We start from the raw sequence: 24,870 nt of genomic DNA, 5'->3' as shown, positions 1-24,870 counted from the left end.
TAAACAACTGAGCAATAGTTGAGCTGTTTGACTTCTCCAATACTTCTGATGTCAACAAATACTCCTTTGATGGTTGAGCTGCCTCCAGTGTACTGATGACCCCATTGGCAACATAACTCCACACAGCATCGGTTGGCTCGTCTATTGAGATCCATATTTTGTTGCATGCAACTTGATCTCTAATTTTCTGCACAACAATGTTGAAGTTGCTGTCAACATAATTTTTCAATAATGATGATTCGCTTGGTATATGTTTCTTTGTGTATTTCTCTAAAAAAAACCTCTGAGAGATTTGTTTTCCAATTTCCACAGTGGAATTCCAGCATCAATGAATGCCTTGCATAGATCACTCAAAAACTCAGATTTGCGACTGGAGCTAGCAGTAATTGTAGTGAGGAGACAAGCTTGAGTATTTCGCTTGAGTAGTGTACACCGCAGCAGTAAAAACATTGACTTCTCTAATTTCAGATAACCCTTGTCTTCTCCCTCCTCCCCCTCCCCAGCTCTCCTTCCAGTCCTACTGTCTCCGCCTCTTCCTTTCCTTTTCCCGCCCCCCTCCCACATCAGTCTGAAGAAGGTTCTCAACCCGAAACGTCACCTATTCCTTCTCTCCATACATGCTGCCTCATCCGCTGAGTTTCTTCAGCATTTTTCGTTTACCTTCGATATTTCCAGCATCTGCAGTTCTTTCTTAAATAGATCTTGGAGAGGACTGAACCAGCGGGCAGCGGCACGAACGAATGAACGTCCAACGGTGGCGCTTCCGGTTTTGCACGGTGGTGGAAATTTTCTTGTAAATTACACTATGTTAATACGCTAATAATAACATTAATATTAACGTGTTAACATAGAAAACGTTATTGTAATCACGGTACAACTAGAGAAAATAGCATGACCTTTTAGCAAAACGGCAAAAAAAGGCGGATTTAGGCACTCGATCGTGAAAAGGCACTATCCTGGTGAAATATCAAAAAAGTCACGAAAAAGCACTTATGGCATTTATGGCAAAATCCTGGCTCTAGTCATAACTAATCTCTTGCCTTGTTTCTACGTAACTTCTTGCCTCTAAATACTGTGAAAGCAATAATTCCATTTGCAAAAATACAGGATCCCAATGAGCTTCTGAGTCACTGGAATTTTTTGTTTTTATTTGATTGCATGATTTATTATTGGAGAATAAACAAAATGTACCGTCTTTCCTGCAGGACACAATAAATGCATTGCTAAACCCATCTCTTCTGGTGGAAGCTGACCTTGGAATTAGACCTGGTTTTGCACCTGCCTATCTGAACCAAGTTCCCTCTTTACATGTTGATCTAAGAGGTCATGTTCCACTAAGGGGACTTCCACCACCTCCACGTGGTGGAATCTATGGTCCTCTAGAGCGTTTCCCATTACGAGCATTTGGTTTGCCACCTCATCCGTCCCTGGAAAGTAAGTATATGCATCGATTTGTCCAATTGACTGAAACGCTCTGGAGTTTAGAAGGATGAGGGGGATCGCATTGAAACCTACTGGATAATGTAAGGACTAGATTGAGTGGACGTGGAAAGGATGTTTCCAGTAATAGAGGGTCTAGAACCAGAGGGCACAGCATTAGAATAAAAGGATGTACCTTCAGAATGGAGATGAGGAATTTATTTGGGCAGACGGTGGAATTCATTGCCACAGACTGCCGTGGAGGCCAAGGCATTGGGTATTTTTAAAGCAGAGATTGATAGATTCTTGATTAGTAAGGGTGTCAAAGGCTACTGTGAGTTGGCAGGCGAATGGGGTTGAAAGGGAAAGATAGATCAGCCACAATTGAATGGCAGACCTGATTTGGTGGGCTTAATGGTCAAATTCTGCTCCTATGTCTTATGGCAATGCATAATGAAATTGTGTACTTGCACAAGATTTTGTATGTGTAGTGTAGAAAAGCAAAATAAATTGAGTTAATCCTCAGATGCAAGCAACCAGCTTATGTATATGAGATTTCATTGGTGGCTGCACATGCCTGTTCTTGTGTTATTCTATGTTCTATGATGTGCTAATCGTAGTTTCACTTGAAAAATGAAATGAAATGTGTTACTTGTCATGGAATTTCATAGTTTCAGGAGGTAAGTACACCATCTGTTCGTGGGTAATAAAGGCTGGGCTCTGCCAGTGATGCCCATACCCTAAAATGTGATGAAATGTTTAAATAAATTACATTTTAATTAGGTGATTAATGCCTTTAAAAAAAGCCAAGTTATGCTGAAATAATACAAGAATCTGTTGGCCACTAAATTGATTTCAGTTCTGGACATCCCGTTGGAAGAAATATTCACCAGAAACCGGCAAAGGATTCATAGTCATAGAGTTGAACAGCATGAAAACTGGCTCTTGGGCCCATCTTGTGCATGGCAACCGTTAGCATACAGGTTTTGTCCCACTTGCCTGCATGGCCACGGCCACGGCCCTTGAAACCTTTCCTAGCCATATATCTCTCCAAACGTTTTTTACGTCAAAGAATTAATATAATGACCAGTAACAGGGAGTTTCAGTTTCATGAAAATGCTTAAACCTTTTCTCCTACTAAACCATATCTACTCACTGAATCATATTGTATGATTCTCATTTTTGTTTTCAAATCCTTTTTTTTTTTTACCCTTTTATCGTAGCCTTCCATGCAATGACGTCCCCAAACTCTTTTGCAAGTTTGTCAAAAAGACACAAAGTGCTGGAATAAGTGGTTCAGGCAGCATCTGTGGATATATGACATTTTGAGCTAGGACCTGATTGTTGTGTGGGGAGAAAGTTGGAAAAGAGGTGGCGGTGGGTCAGCCTGGTAAGTGATAGGTGGATCCAGGTGAGGGGAGGTTTGATTGCAGATAGGTCGAAAAAGTATCAAGCATGAGCTTTCTCCGCGGACCCGCAGATTTTGAAATTCGTTAAAAAAAAACCTAAATCTCTATAAATCTATAAATGGCTTTCCGCGAGACAGTGGGGGAGGGACTGATGATCCAGGGCGCCGATTGGACGAGAGGGACGTCAGTCAGCAGGCAGTGGGGGCAGGACATGATGATTCAGGGCTATGATTGGAGGAGGGAGGCGTCCGGGGGAGGGACAAGGTTAGGCATGGTGGAGTGAGACGCCGGGGAGCACAGGTAGCGGCGGTCCCGGGGGAGGGCAGCGGGAGAATGGGCACTGGGCTGGGAAAGGCCGGGGTGCGGCTGCAGGGCCAGGGCCTTGTCGGTGTCAATAGGCATTTTAAAGCAAGTAGAGGGAGTGTGTGTGAGCCCTTGTGAGCAGAGGGGGGGGGGGGAGTCTCTGTGAGTGTGAGTAAAGGTGAGGGGATGTCCCTGTGAGCAGTGAGGGTTCCCTGTGAGTGGGAGTAGGGAAGACCTTGCGAGAAATTAAGGGTAAACAGGCAAGAAAACGGTGCATTTCAAGGTACATTTTTTTTTTTTTAATTCTGCATCCCTTGGAATCCCCATCGCTCTTCCTCTTTTTTCATTTTTTTCCTGTCGCATGCCTGAGTATATAAATGAAAAGGGAACAACGGGGTGTCAGATAAGGAGAAAGAAATACAAAGCCAGAGGAAGGGATATGGGTGGAATGCAATGGGAGGGAAAGGGAAGGGAGGGGCAAGGTTCTGGGAGAAATGGATGCTCACCCGTGTGGGTCACAAGGAAGAAGGGGGGGGGGGGGGGGTAATAAAACCAGATAATGTACATACCGTTGGTTTGTAACCCACCCAAAGGAAAATGAGATGATGTTCCACCAGTTTCTGTGTGGTCTCACTCTGGCATTGGAGGTGGCCCAGGACAGAAAGATCAGAATGGGAATGAGATTTACTAGAATGTTGCCTGGGTTTCAGCAACTAAGTTACAGAGAAAGGTTGAACAAGTTAGGGCTTTATTCTTTGGAGCGCAGAAGGTTAAGGGGGGACTTGATAGAGGTTTTTAAAATGATGAGAGGGATAGACAGAGTTGACGTGGAAAAGCTTTTCCCACTGAGAGTAGGGAAGATTCAAACAAGGGGACATGACTTGAGAATTAAGGGACTGAAGTTTAGGGGTAACATGAGGGGGAACTTCTTTACTCAGAGTGGTAGCTGTGTGGAATGAGCTTCCAGTGAAGGTGGTGGAGGCAGGTTCGTTTTTATCATTTAAAAATAAATTGGATAGTTATATGGATGGGAAAGGAATGGAGGGTTATGGTCTGAGCGCAGGTATATGGGACTAGGGGAGATTATGTGTTCGGCACGGACTAGAAGGGTCGAGATGGCCTGTTTCCGTGCTGTAATTGTTATATGGCTATATGGGAAGCGGGGTTACTCCAGCAAACTCCATGAATCCTTGCCAGTTTCTGGTGTACTACCAATGGGGTTTCTAGAAATGAAATAAATTCAGTGGCCTTCACTGTCTTTAAATTACTTCAGCAGAACTTGGCCTTTATATTGAAAGGCATTAATCACCTAATTAAAATGTTTGTTTTTTATAAATCAACATCTACTGTTCCTTGTCACCGTTTTGCCAGTTTGAGTTTGTTGTCATCCGTTACTTTTCCCTACTCTTGGGAGCTCTTTCTTCGCTAACTTGCCTTAAAACCTCTTGCATTGATTGACCCTCCTTTGACTTCCTCAAACAATTTTTTTGATAACCAAATTTATCTACAAGACACTCCCCGCTGCCCAGATTAGTGCTGGTTCAAAGCACTCAATCCCGGAGATGCCAGTTTAATCACAGGAGGCCATTTGGGTAAAATGTTTACAACCCATCCTATAGTTGTTTTTTTTACCATAGGTACTTCCCTGGCTATTGTTGCATCTGTGTCCATGATTTATATATATATATACACACACACTTTTTTGCAATGTGGGCATTGCAAGCAAGGCAATTATTTACTATCCATCTCTAACTGGCCTTGAAAAGGGATGTTGAATTCCTGCCATAACACTGCAACTTTTCTGAAGCTATTCCCACTGTGATGTTTGGAAAGGAGGACCTGGAATTTATACCCAGTGATGACACAATATATTTTCGAAGTAAAATAGTGTGCGACTTGGAGTACTTGCTGTTCATATGCACCTGAAGCCCTTGTCCTTTTTTGGTGGTACTAAACCCAAGGTTACAAAATAGAGTTCAACTTTCAAAGTCTGGGTCGTTATTGCCACTTCCTAGTGGTTGCAAACTGTGTAAGTAGCATTATAATCCAAATGGGTTGATGTATTTTGAGTTTCACCAACATTAATGGGAAAGTAGGTACCTTTGTGTTAATTTAAAATATAACTAAACTATTATTTTAGGAATTTTATCAACAAACATTAAACATCTGAGAATAAAAACATTTAAGCTTTTATAGTAGAAAGTTGGAGGTAGTGTTTTACCAATTGTCAAAGCTTTCATACTGTGCCCTCCATAATGTTTGGGACAAAGACCCGTCATTTATTTATTTGCCTCTGTACTCCACAATTTGAGATTTGTAATAGAAAAAAATCACATGTGGTTAAAGTGCACATTGTCAGATTTTAATAAAGACCATTTTTATACATTTTGGTTTCACCATGTAGAAATTACAGCAATGTTTATACATAGTCCCCCCATTTCAGGGCACCATGTTTGGGACACAGAAATGTCATGTAAATAAAAGTAGTCATGTTTAGTATTTTGTTGCATATCCTATGCATACAATGACTGCTGGAAGTCTGCGATTCATGGACAACACCAGTTGCTGGGTGTCTTCTCTGGTGATGCTCTGCCAGGCCTATTATTGAAGCTATCTTTAGCTTATGCTTGTTTTGGGGGCTAGTCCCCTTCAGTTTTCTCTTCAGCATATAAAAGGCATGCTCAATTGGGTTCAGATCAGGTGATTGACGGCCACTCAAGAATTGACAATTTTTTAGCTTTGGGAAAACTCCATTGTTGCTTTAGCAATATGTTTGCGATCATTGTCTCTGTAGAATGAACTGCCGGCCAAACTGCCGGCCAATGAGCTTTGAGGCATTTGTTTGAACTTGAGCAGATAGGATGTGTCTACACTTCAGAATTCATTATACTACTATCAGCAGTTGTATCATCAATGAAGATAATTGAGCCAATACCTTCAGCAGCCATACATGCCCAGGCCATAACACCCCCACTACCATGTTTCACAGATGATGTGGTATGATTTGGATCTTGGGCAGTTCCTTCTCTCCTCCATAATTTGCTCTTGCCATCACTCTGATATGTTAATCTTCATCTCATCTGTCCACAAGTCCTTTTTCCAGAACTGTGGTTGCTCTTTTCTTGGCAAACTGTATCTGGCCATCCTATTTTTGCAGCTAACCAGTGGTTTGCATCTTGCAGTGTAGCCTCTGTATTTCTGTTCATGAAGTCTTCATTGACATATCCACACCTGAAGAGTGTTTCTGATCTGTCGGACAGTTGTTAGGGGATTTTTCTTTATTATAGAGGAAATTCTTTTGTCATCAGCTGTGGAGGTCTTCTTTGGGATTAGTAAGCTCACCAGTGCTCTTTCTTCTTAATGATATTCCAAACAGTTGATTTTGGTAAGCCTAAGGTTTGGCTGATGTTTCTAACAGTTTGATTCTTGTTTATTGGTCTCATAAAGGCTTCTTTGACTTTCATTTGCACAATTTTGGTCCTCTTGTTGATAATGAGCAATATGTTTTTGAAAGTGATGGAAAGACTGGGTGCTGAGAGCTCTCTTATACCTCTCTTATGTCAATGTGCACTTTAACCACATGTGATTTTTGTTTCTATTACAAATCTCAAATTGTGGAGTACAGAGGCAAATAAATAAATGATGGGTCTTTGCCCCAAACATTATGGAGGGCACTCTAGATGTTTCGGGAGATGAACAGTCTTTTCAATATAGGATGTCTTGCTGTTTGTTCCTCGTTGCTGGAATCTGATCACAACAAACTAGTAAGATCGGCCTTCTAAGATGTTCAACTGCTAAGTGGGTTTGGAGGCACTGGGTCAGTGAGATGACCTATTGTCTGGGTGTTGCTATCACTCTGTTATAGCTATGAATTCCAAAAACTTTTGTTTATTTCAGTTCGACCAGGACTATATTTCCCACCACCTCGTCCCATGTTCCTGCCACATCGACCATTTTCCAACATTGCAGGTGGCCTCCTTCCTACACGACTTCCTCTGCCCAATTTACCATCAACTGAGCGCCCATCTTCACAAGATAATGAATGACTCCCCACTTGTTGAAGTGCAGGTTACACTATTGCATTTTTTTTTTTATTGGTGTTTGTTAAAATTGGTGGTACGCTTTAAATAAAGATGCGTTTTCTGATAGTGCTGTTTGATTAGAATTGTACAGCAGATTCTGGCCATGCACTATTTTAGTTAAATGCATTGTGTTTTTATCCTGCCCATTTTACTAATGAAATTTGTAAATATTTAATTCTTTAAATGGCAAAACAATATTTGAACTGCAAAATTTTAATTATCATTCATGTGCACGTCCAAGGTGGAGCTAATATTAGTTCCACTGATGTAAATGCAGATTTATTGTCCTAAGATAAAAGGAATGTTTGGAGAACATTTAGAATGTAAAAATGTTTATTGTAACATACTGAAAAAAACAAGTTTGATTTAAACAAAATGAACTTTAGATGTGTAATTCTCTTCATACAACTTTACGTACATAGCAATGAAGATAAACTTATGGGATTTTACAACTTGTTTTTCGCATCCATTTAAAAAAATATATCCCTATCCACTTAGTTCATAGGTGTCAAATTTGTCATGTCTTTCCTATCCTAAAACTCATCTCTTAAGCAAAAGATACAGCAACAATTTTCAGGTGAAATCAGCGTAACTGTTGCAAAACTAAGAGACAAGAAACTCTTGGGTCTGCTTTAAGATGTTAGGAAAAGTATTTAATATATTCTATACTGAGATTGTGAAAACAATGGAATATTGCTTGTTTTTATTGTCATGCCACCACTTTATATCTAGAAAAAGCTAAAAGCATGCAAGTTCTGATTTGCATTGACTAAAATGCTTAATGTTGTGATTTAGTTGTTATGATATTGACCAATGGTTCTAATAATAAATTAGCTTGTGGTAAAGAGAGGCAATGCTGCAGGATTCACAATCTTAATATGGATGTGCTAAAATATTAGTCCCAGAGACCTCAACATATTCTTTAGCTCAAATAAATCTTGCATATAAATCACATTGAACACAATTTGAAGAAAGCAATGAAGAGAAACAATGGACAGGACAAACTGTTTGAAATCCCTAACACAAGCAGCCCAAGTGACAAGATCACCTGAACAAATCTTGCCAATGCCAGCCTTGAAATTCTCTTGTACTATCAATCTAAGGAATGCAAACCATGTTGAATCAACACTGAAGAACATTTTAGAATCAGACACCCCTTGTTAAATACTATAAGTGAATCAAGAGTAATTTCAGGTGACCTGTAATAGAAAAATGTCATCCTACCACATCAGTTTGAAAATTTGGTCATCCAAAGACTAAATTAGTTGGTTACTTCTATTCAGTCACTGAGGTTACCAGAGATATTTCAATTCTGCCACAATTTAACTGGCACTAGTGATTATAATTGTTTTCTGGGCATAGACCAAGCAAGTATCAGACTACAATATTGGAAATTTCTCACTCACCACAAAACACTCATTTCAATTACTATTCCTTTCCATCTAACAGACAGATGTTAAGCTACGGCTTAACCATGCTCTCTCCATAAAAGATTATTTAATGACTGCCATCAAACAGCTTTTCTTGCCCAATCAGAACATTTTACTATAAATCACAGAACAAGCAATTTACAAAAAAATGATGGGGGAAAACTCCAAACAATAACTTGGGCTAAGTCTTGTTAATTATGTTCAAATCATTTTTAAATGGGGTGGTAGTTGGGTAAAAAAAAAAATATTGTAATGTGTTGTGGAATTGCCCTGGTAATGAAACTTCATAGGATCACTGTAATTTCAAATGCTACATTCAAGAAGCATGGTAGGAGCAAAAAAAAAAATCAGATCTAGTTTGAAACCACACTTTACTGCAAATACTAACAGTATTCAAAGTGTATGTAAAATAGTTTAGACAATTAATGTAGTTTACTGTCAGTACATGCAACTTTTTGCAAAGTTTACACATGATAAAGCTTAAAACATCATTGTAAATTCCCAAAACTTTAGTACTAAACATTACGTAAATAAGACGTTTGAATGCTTTATTGATAGATTAAAACAATCAGCAGTCAACACAAACTTTAAACATTAATTTAACATTCAACTGCTTTCCTCACATTTTCTGTCAGTATTTCATATGATCTCATTCAATGATAAAATCGCACCACATCTGGCATTTTCATACATTGCACCAGTGGATCCACTCTACAGATGTACATATAAAATCCGCATGGTAAGTGCATTAATCACTGGAGATACGCAACATAATGCACACCTGTCAAAACGCATCATCTTTGACACAAGATGGTAAAACCATTTGAAACAATCACCACTCATACTTTCTTCATAAATAGAATCTTGACATATGTTGCATACAGTAAATTTGTTTTACAAGCTTATACAAAGCAGCCAGGTCACAGCACTGCTGGGCAGCATGATGGCCACACTGAGTAATACTGGCTGTCCTTTACATTAAATGCACAACATTCGTACCACTTAAAACTGGGGTCAGGTGCTAGTCTCACAGAGACCACGACTGTACCCGCGGTTGCCCTGAACATTGCGGCTTTTAAAGCCTCTTGCTTTAACAAGATTTTAAAAGTTATCCTAGTGGAATGTTCTCAAAAATCATAGCAGCAGCTCCTAGCTTTGTTAGAACTGATTTTTTTGTATTCACTATTCACAGTGAACCAGGTGCACGTTCATTAAAGAGCTGTAACGTTGTTGACTGAGCCACAGCACAGCTGTGTACCGCAGGTCGAAAATTCGACCTTTTAATCTCGTAGGTTCTGGCTGACCAGCCATTGGCCTGCCCCTGCCAGCATGTGGGCACTTCTTCATTCTGTTTTCTTTGGCAGTTGACACAGGCGCTGACAGAGAAAATCCAGTGACTCTTGCCACATCTACCTCTAAACCAATACCAACTACATTTACAGATTAAGCAGGATAAACAAGTGTATATACTTAGAACTAATACTAATTAACAGCACAGGTAAATGTTAACTTATTTCTAAGAAATGCAGACATTTTGAAATGCTAAATGCCTTCACTGAAACGCTGCATCTCTTTGTAAAAATAACGAGTAGTCTCACTGAAAACATAAAGGGTTTCATTTTTCATCACCGGATGCCACCGTTTTCCCAGACCTATGGATACTTCTTCAATGAGATTATGCAGAGGATCTCCATCCAGGTCAGCCATTGCGTCTTCATCAAAATTAATGCTCTCCTCAGTGACCTCCAGAACTTGCAACTCAGGTCCGCGAAGCCGAGCTATAGCGATAAGATTATGGGCCCAAACTGCATAGCCTAGATTGAAAATTGAAAGTTCAAATGGTTATGGGTTCAAACACATAAAACCATAACTTTAAATTCCTAACAAACCACTCCAGAATGACAAAACAAAATGCTGGAGGAACTCAGCAGGTCAGACGGCATCTGTGGAAGGAAATGAATGGGTAACATTCCAGGTCAAGGACCTGAAGAAAGGTCCAGACCCAAAATCCTTGAGCTGCAACATGATGCTGCAGTTCAAGATTCCAGAATGACACATTTTCAGATTGAAAATCTTTGTAAGAATAAAACATCCCAATATTTGTGAAACCAAAAATTTCAGAATAATAAAAATTCATTGAAAAACGATGTTATCCAAACATAATGCTATTAAATGGAGAGTTTGACCAATACCAAAGAATCATGAATGGCCACAAAGCTATGCCACTAAAACAATTCACAATGCAGTATGAAAATTACAATGTTACTCCGTAAAAATTGCATACTGGCTCAGTTTTTAAAGAATGGATGATTTTACCCTCTACAGAAATGTCATAAATTTAATATATTAAACATTTTCAAAATGAATTAAATTGCTAGAAAATCAATTTCTCCATTTTGATGACAATAGGTTCTCTAGAAAATTTGATAATTTAACTTGTCAAAGATCCAATCGCTCTTCAATCTGTTCACAATAAGTTATTGTTATTCTGTAATAATTTTGGCTTTTCATGATCCAACAAGTGCACAAAAGTAAACATGTCTACAATCATGACGAGAAAAACACATTTGAGTCAAAAGTAACTATACAAGGTCAATATTAATGCAAATATTCAGATACATTTACTACTTACCATGGATTGAGAGGTGAGAAAGCTTTGTACACCTCCATGCCAAAAGCACCAAAGGGTCTTCATTTCGGTTGTCGCTGAGATCAGGGAAGCCATTAATTCTTTGCTCTACATCCTTTATAAGGAGGAAGTGGGTAAGGGATTTGTCATACTGCCTGGATATGATATCTACCAGAGCACCTGAAACGCCATTAGTGGAGCTGTCAAAGTGAATTCTTCCTAAAGGTATGCTTGGCTTCAGAATTCTTAGCAAAATGTCATTCCTGACATTAAAGGCCATGATGTAAACACGAAGATTTGCACGGTGCCTGGTGAGCACCTTCCAATCTGCATCCTGTGGCATGTTATCTAAAACGTGTGTGTTGGACATTGAGAGGTGATGTATTACAAGAGACAACCTATGCAAAGGCACGTGGTTGCTGTTGGCGAGTACTCGTGACACTTCAGCAGTAAAATCACAGAAATCCAATGCAAGTGATCGCAGGTTTAGAAAGCGCTCCAGCTCAACTGCCTCAATAACTGGGGTTTTATTAATAAAATGGGTATCCAGGAGACTCAGATGTTCAATGCAGTTGGCACTGGACTGAGGCAAGGCTGCTAGTGTTGTGGGAGTTATTACCTCCAGCATAAAACCTAGAGAGAGCCATTTCAGATGTTTGGAATTTCCCAATACCTCTTCAATCAATTGTTGGATTCTGTAATAAACAAAAGTATTACATTTGCTATATTTCTAAACAGCAGTTCATCAGATTCACAAGTCCAAATCCCTAAAAATCTTTCAACAATTCCCAAAGAGACTGTCGGGAATAGAATTCACATTGAGTCAAGAATACACATTTTTCTTTTAAAAATTGGGTCAATGGTTACTACCATGTAAAACATTACAACTCAAGGCACTTGCTTTTTAAATTGTATGAATATCTCCTGTCATGATTCAGGCTGTATTATGATTTACAATCTCTATTCCCTATAATGCTAATTAACATTTGGGAAATTTGGTTCATTAAATGGGCCATGTTTATGACTCAGCACAACATAACAGTGCAAGAGCTGCACAAAAAGCAAGGCGACAAACCAAAATTGAAATATCTGGGTCAGGTTGCATTCTCCTCTGCTCATCATCATTGCAGTATCAATGCTGCACACAAGATGGTGGCAAAGTATGATCATTCAAAATAACAGTGCCTCCCTTTAAAGTAATTGCAAATTCTGACACTTGCAATGCACTTCATTCCTATTTTTAAGCGAACACTCATTTATTAAGAAAACATTTATTTAATCTTGACAATGTCAACTGTCACGTTTCATAATAGAATGTAATCCACATTAACCAATAGTGCTGATGATAATGACAGGGTTAAGACAGTTAAATAATTTTACAAACATTGACCTGAACTGCAATTCACTGGTGAAAGACATTTAAGTTTTAATACACAATACGGATAGAAACATGGGATGTATACTAATTACCGTTCTCCTTCCTGAGGTACACTCACCTAAACTGCTCCAATTAACATAAGGGTCCATTCTGCAGTTTACTGCTGGTGATACCGCTCCCCAAATTATTTTTTCAACCTTCCCAAAATCTAACCTCAGCTCAGAATTGAAAAGCCCATGTAAATTCATGAACCCAGAAGAAAATTGATGGCAGAAGTCACTCGATGAACCCACAAGGACATGTTTGCTATGTTTTGTGTGCAGTTTGGGTCTCCTAATTTGAGGAAGGACATTCTTGCTATTGAGGGAGTGCAGCGTAGGTTCACCGGGTTAATTCCCGGGATGGTGGGACTGACATATGATGAAAGAATGGATCGACTGGGCTTATATTCACTGGAATTTAGAAGGATGAGAGGATATCTTATAGAAACATTAAAGTTTTAGGGGATTGAACTGGCTTGATGCAGGCAAAATGTGCCCGATGTTGGGGGAGTCCAGAACCAGGGGTCAAGAGTGTTTTATTGTCATATGTCCCAGATAAAACAATGAAATTCTTACTTGCTGCAGCACAACAGAATATGTAAACATAGTACATAACAGGAGAAAAGAAAAGTTCAGTGTGTATATATACACACACACACACTCAATAAACAAACAAGTATAGTGCAATAATAATGAGTCTATTGGAGTTCAGAGCTCATTTGTTGTTGTGTTTAATAGCCTGATGGCTGAAGGGAAGAAGCTGTTCCTGAACCTGGACGTTACAGTTTTCAGGCTCCTGTACCTTCTTCCCGATGCCAATGGTGAAATGAATGTGTGGCCAGGATGGTGTGGGTCTGATGATGTTGGCTGTCTTAAGAATAAGGGGTAGGCCTTTTAGGACTGAGATGAAGAAAAACCTTTTCACCCAGAGAGTTGTGAATCTGTGGAATTCTCTGCCTCAGAGGGCAGTGGAAGCCAATTCACTGGATGCAGTCAAGAGAGAGTTAGATACAGCACTTAGGGTTAACGGAATCAAGGGATATGGGGAGAAAGCAGGAACAAGGTACTAATTTTGGATAATCCGAAGGCCCGAATGGCCTACTCCTGCACCTATTTTCTATGTCAGACATAAATTCTCCTTAAAATGTGATTGGAAATCTAACTATCAAAATTCACTGAAGACAGACACAAAATGCTGGAGTATCTCAGCGGGACAGGCAGCATCTCTGGATAGAAGGAATGGATGACGTTTCGGGTCGAGACCCTTCTTCAGTCAGTAACCCACGTTTTGATATATATGTTTCAGTATCACAAGCCCTAAAATAAAATATATCCTAGCAAACCTAACCTTTAATAAAAAGGGGGGAAAAAAATCCACGCATACAAGACCTACATTTTTATATAAATTGTCTGGACCACAAAAAAATATTCTTTAGCATACCGAAGAATCAATGGGTGCAGTCTGGGGTGGGAAAATATCTGCCCAGACTTTTGTTTTAAGTTGCAATTTAAATAAATAGAAAGAAAAGAGAAAGAAAATGAAAGTGGAAGAGAAAACAATACAAACATTTATAAAACAAAACCGACAAAAAGGGTAAATACAGAGCCTATGCAAGAGATTAAATTTTTCTAAAATTATGCAATCTAATCATTTTGTACCAGAAATCAATGAAGACAATTCAACAGAAAACTAAAATAATTCCAGAATAGTTAATCGAACTGTTCCACAAAACAATTACAGTTCATGTCTGCATTTTTCACAAGGGTCTATTAATTGAAACCATGTAATCTCGCTGACTATGGCACTTCATGTTTATTTTGACTTTGCCTAAAGATAAATAATGTACAGGGATTCTACAAAAATCCCAAAATTCATGGCAGTCATGCAGGATGCAAATACAAACTTTAAAAAAACCATAATATTATTCCCTACAATACTACAAAATGCCAGATCTATAGCCATAACATCTCAAACTAATAGATGCCACTCAACTTCGAAGCATTTCACTATTTAGCCAAAGCTCAAGGGCTTAAAATGGTTAATGGGTTTCAAATGGTAGTCATATTCCAGCATCCTCAAGAATCCTCCCACCAACCCTACACCTCCGCCTTGCTCCCCACTTGCACCCCTACTCTGCGCCTATTTTCTATGTTTCTAATCAAACTTGCACATTTCTTTTCCAATCCAGAGAAACATTGCAGCTTTGTTCCACAATGTGATTTTCAGCCATTATGTTCGTTATTTTACAGCCTGACCTGATTACCACAAATAAATCCAGTGTCTGATATCTAAAAAGATCTCTGACCATCTGCTTCTTTTCCACAATTTTATGAAAGATGTTGGACCCTGGAGATTGTTGGAATTAGGCCTTTGCTAACCAATAGACTCCACAGTAAAGTTAAGTAGTAAGAATGTAAAGTTATGTTTTTATGTATTTTCACATAAACAAACACGAGAGCTGACAAAAGAAAAAGCAAACAGGTATTTTTATCAGTAAAATATTTATTTTATATTCTACGTTGAGCTGTCAATAGAGGAGCAGAAAACCCTATGCAAAGAGTTACATTAAAATCCAGCAAGTTTGCTGCTAGCACTATGGGAAAGTATTGGTCAGATTAATTTGGCACACAAAGTCAATATGATAAAAACTATTTCTCAAATGCGTCCAAAATTCGCACCACACCGGGTTACTTGGAGGGGCAATGGGTCAAAGAATCAATGTTTTGGAGAAACTTGCGCAAAAAAATAGAAGTATATGCGCGCACACACACACACATAGATGATAGAATCACCTCTGTTCCGAGGTTCATATACTATTCAATACATTGCGGGGGCAGAGATCAGTGCCATTGCACATCCAACCCCCAGGAGGAGAGCTGCAGGATGGACACTGCATCCAACAGCTCGTCGCCGTAACACATCTTCCCTGAGATGAGCTCAGGGTGGGCCCGACCTGCATGCACCCCATTCCCAGTCCCCTCATCCGGTTGCACCCCCTCACACCAACCCTACCCCCCCCCCCTTCCCCTCCTCTACTTACACCCCTGCCTTGCTCCCCACTTGCACCCCTGCTCTGCCCAGCCCACCCTCTACTTGCACCCCTGCCCAACCCCCCTACTTGCACCCCTGCTCTCCCCTCCCACTTGGCTTCCGATACCTACTCGTGCGAGTGCTTATCGTCAGGCTCCTGCTGGTAGATGTCGCCGAACACGCTGAGTTTCTGCAGGTTGCGGTTGCTTCTCACACTCCTCAACACGCACACCACCTCATCCATGTAGCCCCGCAGCGGGTCGGGCCGGCTGCTGCCGCCGCCCCCGGCGAACTCCACCCTCAGCTCCCGCACGAACGAGCCGCACTTCTTCATGAGGAAATCGAGGCGGCAGCGCTCGGCGGCCGAGCCGCGCAGGCGGAGCCGCAGCTCGGGCCACAACGACGGGTAGAAGAGGCACTCGCGCCAGCGGGAGCAGACGGACGAGGCCCGCAGCCGGTCCCAGGGGGGCAGGAAGGAGAAGATGTGCACGATTACTTCGCAGGGCAGCGCGGCCACCGCCGCCCCGCACAGCGCCATGGCCGCCTCCCCTTCACTGCCGGCCGGCCGGCCCGAGCGCAGGGCCTCGGGCTACCGTCTCCCTCCCCGCTCCTCTCTCCGGGCTCTTGCTCGCCTCAACCCCCCCTCTGCTCAGCCCAGGCTCGGTGGCGCGGCCTCTCTGTGTGTCTACCCCTCAGCTCAGGCTCTGTGGGGCGGGGCGGCCAGACTCTCTCCCTCTGTGTCTCAGCCCCGCTGCCTCGTCGCTTCCAGCCCAGGCCGCGCACCGGAAGTCAGGCGGGACCATGGCAAGTTGGAGGGGCGGGGAGGTAGCGAGGGTGATGAACATCACATACCCTTCAATCACCCACACTCTCAGCACAAAGCTCATCGGTTTATTTATTCAGGGATTTGTTATAAAATGTTCTGCGCCGACGCTAGGTTAAAGTTATCTGGGAACTGTAAAGATTGGGTTGTTTTGATTTCCCCCCCCCGTGCTCTCGGCTCATTCCGGCGCCTCGAGCCTGTTTACAACATTCCGCGAGTGCGTCACGTGACGTGTTATGACGTCAGGCATCGGGCCGCTGCCCCACGTGACACGGCGTCAGGGGCGGGTCCACGTGTCACGTGATCGGTGAGACTGACACGTGATCGATGAGACTGTCACGTGATCGATGAGACTGTCACGTGATCGATGAGACTGTCACGTGGTCGTTGCCTCCATCCCCTTCAGTTTGAACCCGCACACCGAACCCTTCACCTCTTCCTTTACATTCCTTCAGCTCAGTCCCAAACAGCTCAGGGACCTGGACCTCGACGTTTCTGACCAGACTATTACTATTCTGTTGTGCTGCAGCAAGTAAGAATTTCATTGTTCTATCTGGGACACATGACAATAGGGCCCTTGCACAGGCGAGGTCACGACCCCTGACCCGTACGGTTGCCACGCAACGCCTTGTGGAGTACAAGCGGTTAACTTCAGGTAAGCACTTACTATGGCTGCCAGCACAGCGGGACCTGTCTTCTGTCCCAGCATAATAAATAAATTAATGTAAATAATTGTGTAGGGTTTAAACAAGAAAAATTGAAATGGATATTTTGGCAAATAATACAATGTCCTGACAGCTTAAACACCCACTCCCTTTCAAAGATATTGTAAATTTACTGAGCTGGATTTTGTCCAATTAACAGCTAACAATTATGCCATTCCTTGTCTGTATTTAATGTTTCTTTGTGTGTTATGTGTGGGGGGTGGTGTGGGGGGGTAAGGGGGAAACCGCTTCGGTCGCCTCCTCCATGGAGAGGCGACTTTTTCCAGGTCGCCTCCCCGAGGCCTAACATCAAGGATCGACGCGGCCTTTCCCGGAGACGCGCCCGGGGCTTCAGCAGCGGGCGCAGCGTGGACTCTCGGCGTGGAGCGGGTTAGCCCTCGCTGGGGCTCGCTGGAGGGAAGCGCTTCGTTTCGCTGGCCCGGGGCAGCCGGCAGCCTGAAGTCGCGGTCTGAAGCCGCGGTCTGCAGAGCTCCAGCTGGTGCGGCGTCTACAGCCCGGGATCCCTCGTGGGGGACCCGGGGGAAGAAGAAGCCATCACTGCCGGCCCGCGGCCGACTTCTACCGCGGGTCCGGCATGGACTTGCCATCACCCCTGGAGGGGAGCTTCGACCGCCGGCCCTGCAGTCTACGGTGCTTCTGGCTGCGGCGGGGACTTTAAATCTCGACCGCCGGCCTGCGGCCTACAACAACTTAAAGCCGCGGTCTCCGGTGAGGCAGAGCCGATCCTGGACTGACTCTGGACTCTGGTCCTGTACACGGGGGGGAAATGGAGGAGGACTGGCCAAATTTTTGTGCCTTCCACCACAGTGATGAATGCTGTGGTGGATGTTTGTGTTACAGTTTTATTGTGTGTTCTTTATTATTGTACTGCCGCTGACAACCCAAATTTCCACCGACCCTGGTTGTGTGGTAATAAATTATATCTATCTATCTATCTATCTATCTGAGTAAAATGTAATTCAAAACCCACGTATGGATTGCGTTTTTTTTTAATGATAAATTTAGCTTCAGAAGCATTTTCTTTTTGCATGTAAAAACCCACGAGAACCATGGGCGATTTTACAGCCAGATTTATCACTTCTAAAACTTTTTAGGTACCAAAGGAGTCAAGAAAAAACACAAAGAATGCCTTACTGTTGATGAAATGCAGTGAGCAAACACGATATTTCCCAATATTTTCAATCTTGGTATTTGAACTGCCAATGTTCGCCAACCACTTTAGCTGTTGTTGTCCCTTCAGCTCTCGCTTCTCTCCACCATCATTTCTCCTCACTTTTGGAATTCTAAAGTATGATAAATATCTCTCACGGTTACTCCTATTTCCACAATTTTTTATAACATAAATATTGACCATTTTGGCTGTTTTTACCAGGTAAGAATGTATGTGTTGCGTGTGGGTGGGATCTCACACAGGACAGACGCAGGTGAGAGGGTAGAATTTGGTGGTGAGAGAAAGGTTAGAGGACAGAATAGGCAAGAGAAAGGCAGAGAGCAAGGAAGGAAGGTTGATTTAAACTGCATGTATTTTAATGCTAGAGGCCTGACGGGTAAGGCAGATGAGCTTAGGGCATGGATAGGTACGTGCGACTGGGATGTAACCATTACTGAAACCTATTTCAGAGAGGGATAGGACCGGCAGCTCAATCTATTGGGATACAGGTGCTTCAGGAGAGACTGGGCTGAGGGTAAAAGAGGAGGGGGGGGGGGGGGGGGGGGTGGGTTGCTTTATTGGTTAAGGAGGACGTCACAGTCAGTGATGAGAGTTGACATTACGAATGGTTCGTCTTGTGAGGCTATATGGTTGGAGGTGAGGAACAAGGAAGTGATGGTTTACTTCATTCTTTACTTTAACTTAACTTCATTCTTTGCCAAATCCAAGCCTTCAACAAAATGTTCCACGTCTACCTGGACTCTACTAAGGACCTCCAGACAGGTCCCTCCACCGACACGCCTCAACTCGACCGCCCGCAGGCCCGTGGCCCCACCGCTGGACTGCGCCGCCTGCTCGACCACCAGGGGGCCACGACCCGCCAACAGGAGGAGCAGCATCAACATCCACTGCCTCTCCAACCCTCACCTCTTTCCCGGCCAATCCCAGGGCCGGACCACCGAAACCGCCGCTGCCGACTCTCACCACATCCTCGGGGCCACCAACCTTCACTGTCTCCCCAGGACCACCAATGCTGCTGCCGACGACACCTATCTTTACTCCAGCCCAATGTGGGCTTCCACCAACATCTCCACCGACCCTCGTCTCTCCACCACCCACCTGCGGGCCGGAGCCATCACCTCACTTGCGTTCCAGGCTCAGCACCAGGCCCACATCCTCCATGCTGCAGACTCCAACACCACGTGGTCTGAGTCTCCTGGCTCCTTCTGCTGCCCCTCCCCCCCCCCCCCCCCCCTCACAGAGAACCTCGCCTCAGTCTCTGTTCACTCCCCGGCCCTCCTCTGACCACAACCCCACCCTGGTCGTGTCTTCACCATCCCCCCCTGACCCCCCCTTCCGATACAAAACAGTCTGGCCTCAAAAGAGGCCTCACCTTTGTTCCACTCTGCCCCCACCTCAACTAATTCTGGGTTTGCAACGACGTGGAGATTTTCTACCGTCGCCTCCAGCTCCGTGCCTTTTTTTATGGGAAGGAGTCCTCAACACCCAGTGGATGACCCCTTCTCTCATCTCCACCGGGTCCCCTCCTCTTGGACTCCCCAGAACGGCCTTCTACCCTCTTTAGACCTTTATTTCTATTTGCCGGCGTTACATCAACCGTCTCAACCTTTCCACTCCACTTACCTACTCTAACCTCACCCCCTCTGAACGTATAGCCCTCCGCTCACTCTGCCTCAACCACAACATTATCATCAAAGCCACCAACAAGGGAGGTGCAATGGTAGTCTGGCGAGCTGACTGGTGAGGCCAGGCGACAGCTCTCCGACACCTCGTCCTTCCTATTCATGATCCCACAGATGAGCACCAGGCCGTATTCTCACAGACCATTTCTGATTTTATCACTTCTGGCTGTCTGCACTTCCACTGCCTCTAACCGTATTGTTTCCCAGGCTTGCACAGCCCGGTTTTACCTTCTCCCCAAAATCCATAAACAACTGCTCTGGCAATAGAACCGAAGAAGGGTCTCGACCCAAAATGTCTCCCATTCCTTTTCTCCAGAAATGCTGTCTGGTCCGCCAAGTTAATCGAGTTTTTGTGTCTACGAAAGGGATAATCACCTTGTTGGGGGTGTACTACAGACCCCCAAATAGTCAACGGAATTAGAAAAACAAATATGCCAGGCGATTGCAGACAGCTGCAAGTCAAATAAGAGCGTTGTAGTAGGGGATTTTAACTTTCCCAATATTGACCGGGAAAATCATAGTGAAATGGGGTGCAATTTCTCCAAGGTGTTCAGGAGAGTATGGAATTTGCATTCTCCCTATGACTGTGTGGGTTTCCTCCCACATCCCAAAGACATGCGGGTTTCTAGGCCAAATTGGCCCCTCTAAATTGCTCATGGTGTGTAGGGAGTAGATGAGAAATGGAGATAACATTATGTTATCTCCATTTCCAATTGTGCTCGCATGTGTTTTCCCTGGCTGCTTCGGCTTCCCACCACATTCCAAATATAGATAGATTTAGTGACACTAAATTACCCATTAGCATAGATGGATGAAAGAGAATCCGATTGAAATTTGAAAGAAAATATGTTGCAGGGAGATAGATAAGTGAGCGAACAAAAATAATACCTCTGATTTGAATTGATTGATTGATTGGAAAATACAGCACGGTAACAGCCCCTTTGGCCCACCAAGTCCATGGTGACCATTGATCACCCATTCACACTACTACTATGATAGTACTACTAGTATCACTAGTATGATAGATGGGCAAACTCCACACTGACAGCTCCAGAGATCAGGGTCACTGCAGCTGTGTGTCAGTAGCACTGCCCAACATGATGAAATAGGGGTACGACCTGACTGGGAAAATGACTCTGCGTATTCACCTTATCCATTCCCGTCATGATTCGCCTCTATAAGATCATCCCTCAGCCTCCTGTACAGTAAGGGATAAAATATATGCTAGTCACATTCGTCCTATATCCTTCTAAACTTTCTCTATCCATGTACTTGTCCAAATGTCTATATGTTGTTATTGTACCTGCCTCAACTATCTCCTCTGGCTCTATGACTCGATGACTGACTACTGTTTCCTCAAGTCTGCTACACTACTTAATATTTTGTTTAAACATACATTTTCCTCCTATTACTCTGTTTCTATATCCTTTAATTTCCCACTTTAGATCTCAGTTTTGCACAGGAAATTCCAAATATACACAGCCGTCTGGATGAAAAAAACTCCCTTCATCTCAATCTTAAACTCTTATCCTACAATTATGTCTCAAGTTAAAATCTCATTGGCCAGTGAACACACCACATATAATCTACATTTCAAGCCCTTAAAGAGTTAGCAAGACACTGGTGAATATGGAAAACTGTTCTAATTTAATCTAAATTAAGTGTTGGTATTGCTGCTGCTTCATCTTCTTAAGGCCTTTGCTCCTCTAGGGAGCATAGGCCATTGACAAATGTCCTCCACCTCACTTGGTTGTTGGCAGTTCTTTCAAGATCTCCCCAGTTGAGCCCACTCTCCGACATTTCTGTCTGGACACCTCTTCTCCAGCTGTTCCTGGGGCGACCCTTTTCTTTTTTCCTTGGGGTTCCATTTCAGGGCTTGCCGGGTGATGTTTGTGGCAGGTTTCCTGAGGGTGTGTCCAATCCAACTCCAATTTTCTCCTTTGAATTTGTAAGTCAATGGACTCCTGGCTTGTTCTTTTCCACCCAGTGACAAAGTATTGCTGCTTGGTCTGTGTTATATTGGAGATGAGAGCCTCAGAAACAATGAACATTGTTGATTTTTAGCTATCAATGTATCCTTTTTGTTTCATGCTTTCACTTTCTATAATCTGTTTGCTGGTGGTGTTGCAGATTTTGTTTCCTTTCACAAAATTACTAGCGTTGCAATTTTTTTCCTATTCCTTTCAGCAATACAAACAAAGAAATGACTGTCTGCCGATGTTTAGATACCACAGGCCAGCACTGAAGCCATCAGTGTGATCTCAAAACTGCTTTGTTAAATAAATAAATGCTGTTTATAAATTGCTGAAATGTGCAAAGATTGATAAGTCCAACAAATTGGTCTGCAGCATTGTATGAAAAGTACAAATCATTTTTGTAATGAAGATAATTTAAATTTTAAATTAGAAAATAGATTGATTCGACTGAAAGGACTAAATGAATATTGTGTTATGATCTGAGGGAAAATAAATATTTTTTTTCAAGGTAGCTGAGGTAGGAGTGCCTTGGGAACCTGGTCATTCTTCATCAGAAATAAACTGGCACTGTGATATTTAGCTGCAGAATGCTTCATGCTAAATCCCATTCACACGTGAAATTTTGGTTCAGGTTAAGGTTTAGTTTGGTGGTCTGAACCTAAGAACACTAAACTCATTTGTATTGCCCTAATGCACTGCTCCAACTACCTCTGCACAAACTGGAAGTCAAACATGGGGCCTTCCAGTGAATATAGGATTAAACCAGGTAAAAGTGCACTTATTTATAGCACTATAAATGGAACATATCATTTAGTTAATACACCATACGATAAGACTTATTGTTCCAGTGTTTCACAATAATATTTTATTTCTGTGCTATATCGTAAATAAACCATATGGTATGCTTGCCTTCATTGGTTGGGGCATTGAATATATGAGACAGGAAGTAATGATGCAGCTTGATAGGACTTTGGTTAGGCCGCATTGGAGTATTGTAAGTAGTTCTAGTCGCCCCAATTAAGGATGTGGAGAGTTTGGAGAAGGTGCAGAGGAGATTTATCAAAATTATGTCTAAATTAAGAAGTGTTAGCTACAGGGAGAGGTTGGACAGACTTGAATTGTTTTCTCAGGAATGCCAGAGATTGTGGGGAGACCTGATAGAAGTAAATAAAAATATGAGAGGCATAAGATAGGTTATAGACAGCTAGACCATTTTTCTCAGGATGGAAATATCAAATATTGGAGCCCATAGCTTTAAGATAAGAGGGGCAAAGTTTAAATATGTTGAGGCATGTTTTTTTTACACAAAGGTTGATGGATGCCTGGAACGTGCTTCTAGGAGTGGTGGTGGAGGTAGATACGATAGTGGCATTTGAGGCTTTTAGATAGGCACGTTGAAATGCAAGGAATAGAAGGATATGGATCATGTGCAAGCAGAGGAAATTAGTTTAACTTGGCATCGTGTTTGGCACATGGACATTATGGGCCAAAGGGTTCGTTCCTGTGCTATATTGTTCTATGTTCTCCATAAGGAAAAACGGTGGTGCTATTCTCTGGTGAAAAGAATTCGAACGATCCACCACCACGCTCTCGGTAAAGAAACTTGGCACTTTTCATTTTACTACTCTTCTCTCCTAATCTGACACCCTTATGTCTCCTTTTCATCTCTAGCCTTTGTCACTTATTCCACCCATGTATCAATCCAAACCCCCTTTACCTGTATCCACCCATCACTTGCCAGACCTTCCCCCACTCCACATTTTTCAGCTTTCTGCCCCCCTACCACAATCTGATGAAGGGTCCCGACCTGAAACTTAATGAGGTGGATTGGAGATGGTGAAGAAGAAACTTACAGAGCTGAGTGTAGCTGAAGACACAGCCATTCATGGTGGAGAGATTAAAATCAGAGAAGATAAGAGATCCTGAGCATTAATAGAACTGGAATATTTCTGATTCTAATTTAATATCTATTAACATTAATGTTGCATAAGGATAGAAAAGCAAGTCACAATGCTTTCTCTTCATTTTACAAAGTAACGCTCTATGTCAATTTCCCTCCACAGATGCTGCCTGACCAGTTGAGTTACTCCAGCACCTTGTGTTTTTACTCAAGATTCCAGCATCTGCAATTCCTTGTGTACCCCTTATATTTGGTGGAGCTAACTTTTTATTTATCTTGTGCCAAGAATGTAATTGAATGCTAATCTTCATCAGAGTTGTTGTTTTTCTCTTTAATGATGGGTGCAAGTGATCTGATATGGGGCAGTCAGTATTTGGTGCCAGAATCCCAGTATTCACAGCCACCGTCAACAATTTGGCTGGGGAATGAAATGTTGTGTTTCAAAATTTGTTGTTAATAAAAAACTAGTTAAGCCAGTGAGTAGGGTTAAAAATGTAAAGAGGCTGCACAAGAGTATGGACAAGTTAAGTCAATGGTTGAGAGCATAGAGTTAGAATATAACGTTAACAAATGTGAGTTACCCACTTCAGTGTGATAAACAGAAATGTGGAGTTTTTTAAATGGTGACAAATTTGGAAATAATGATAATCAAAAGAACCTTGGTACCTGGGTACATGGTCACTGAACACTAAGGTGCAGATACAGCTCGGAATTAGAAATGTAGTGAGTATAGAATTTGGAAGGTCATGTTACATTTGTATAAGACATGGTCAGACCACATTTAGAGTATTGAGTTTAGCTTTGATCACTATGTTATAGGAAAGCATGCAAAGCAAAGCTTCTCGCTGTACTTAAATACATTTATCGTAAT

General features: G+C 42.3%; 2 protein-coding genes across 8 annotated transcripts in view; one reads left to right on the top strand and one right to left on the bottom strand.

Annotated features, from left to right (window-relative positions):
- Positions 1 to 7,598, top strand: part of mia2 (MIA SH3 domain ER export factor 2) — a 77,302-nt gene extending 69,704 nt beyond the window's left edge. For 5 of the 7 annotated variants that reach the window (XR_004413092.1, XM_033027160.1, XM_033027157.1 and 2 more), the window contains 2 exons: positions 1,206 to 1,434; positions 7,029 to 7,589. Coding sequence is in view for 5 of the 7 variants with exons in the window: in XM_033027160.1 (XP_032883051.1) it covers positions 1,206 to 1,434; positions 7,029 to 7,177 (378 nt within the window). In the remaining 2 variants the exon portion in view is untranslated. Of the gene's footprint in view, positions 1 to 1,205; positions 1,435 to 7,028 lie in introns of those variants that run through there. The other 2 variants (XM_033027156.1, XR_004413093.1) reach the window with 2 other exon arrangements.
- A 1,254-nt stretch (positions 7,599 to 8,852) lies between these two features.
- fbxo33 (F-box protein 33) lies at positions 8,853 to 16,472 on the bottom strand. Its single transcript, XM_033027161.1, has 3 exons — positions 15,854 to 16,472; positions 11,276 to 11,967; positions 8,853 to 10,457 (listed from the first exon to the last, which is right to left on the bottom strand). The coding sequence occupies exons 1-3, from the start codon at positions 16,258 to 16,260 to the stop codon at positions 10,186 to 10,188; spliced, it is 1,371 nt and encodes a 456-aa protein (XP_032883052.1). The 5' UTR covers positions 16,261 to 16,472; the 3' UTR covers positions 8,853 to 10,185.
- Between the last annotated feature and the right edge of the window lie 8,398 nt (positions 16,473 to 24,870).

This window comes from Amblyraja radiata, chromosome 9 (genome assembly GCF_010909765.2).
Source record: "Amblyraja radiata isolate CabotCenter1 chromosome 9, sAmbRad1.1.pri, whole genome shotgun sequence".
Classification (NCBI taxonomy): domain Eukaryota; kingdom Metazoa; phylum Chordata; class Chondrichthyes; order Rajiformes; family Rajidae; genus Amblyraja; species Amblyraja radiata.
Note: the sequence above shows the minus strand (reverse complement) of the source record. Positions and strands in the feature narration are given on the sequence as shown.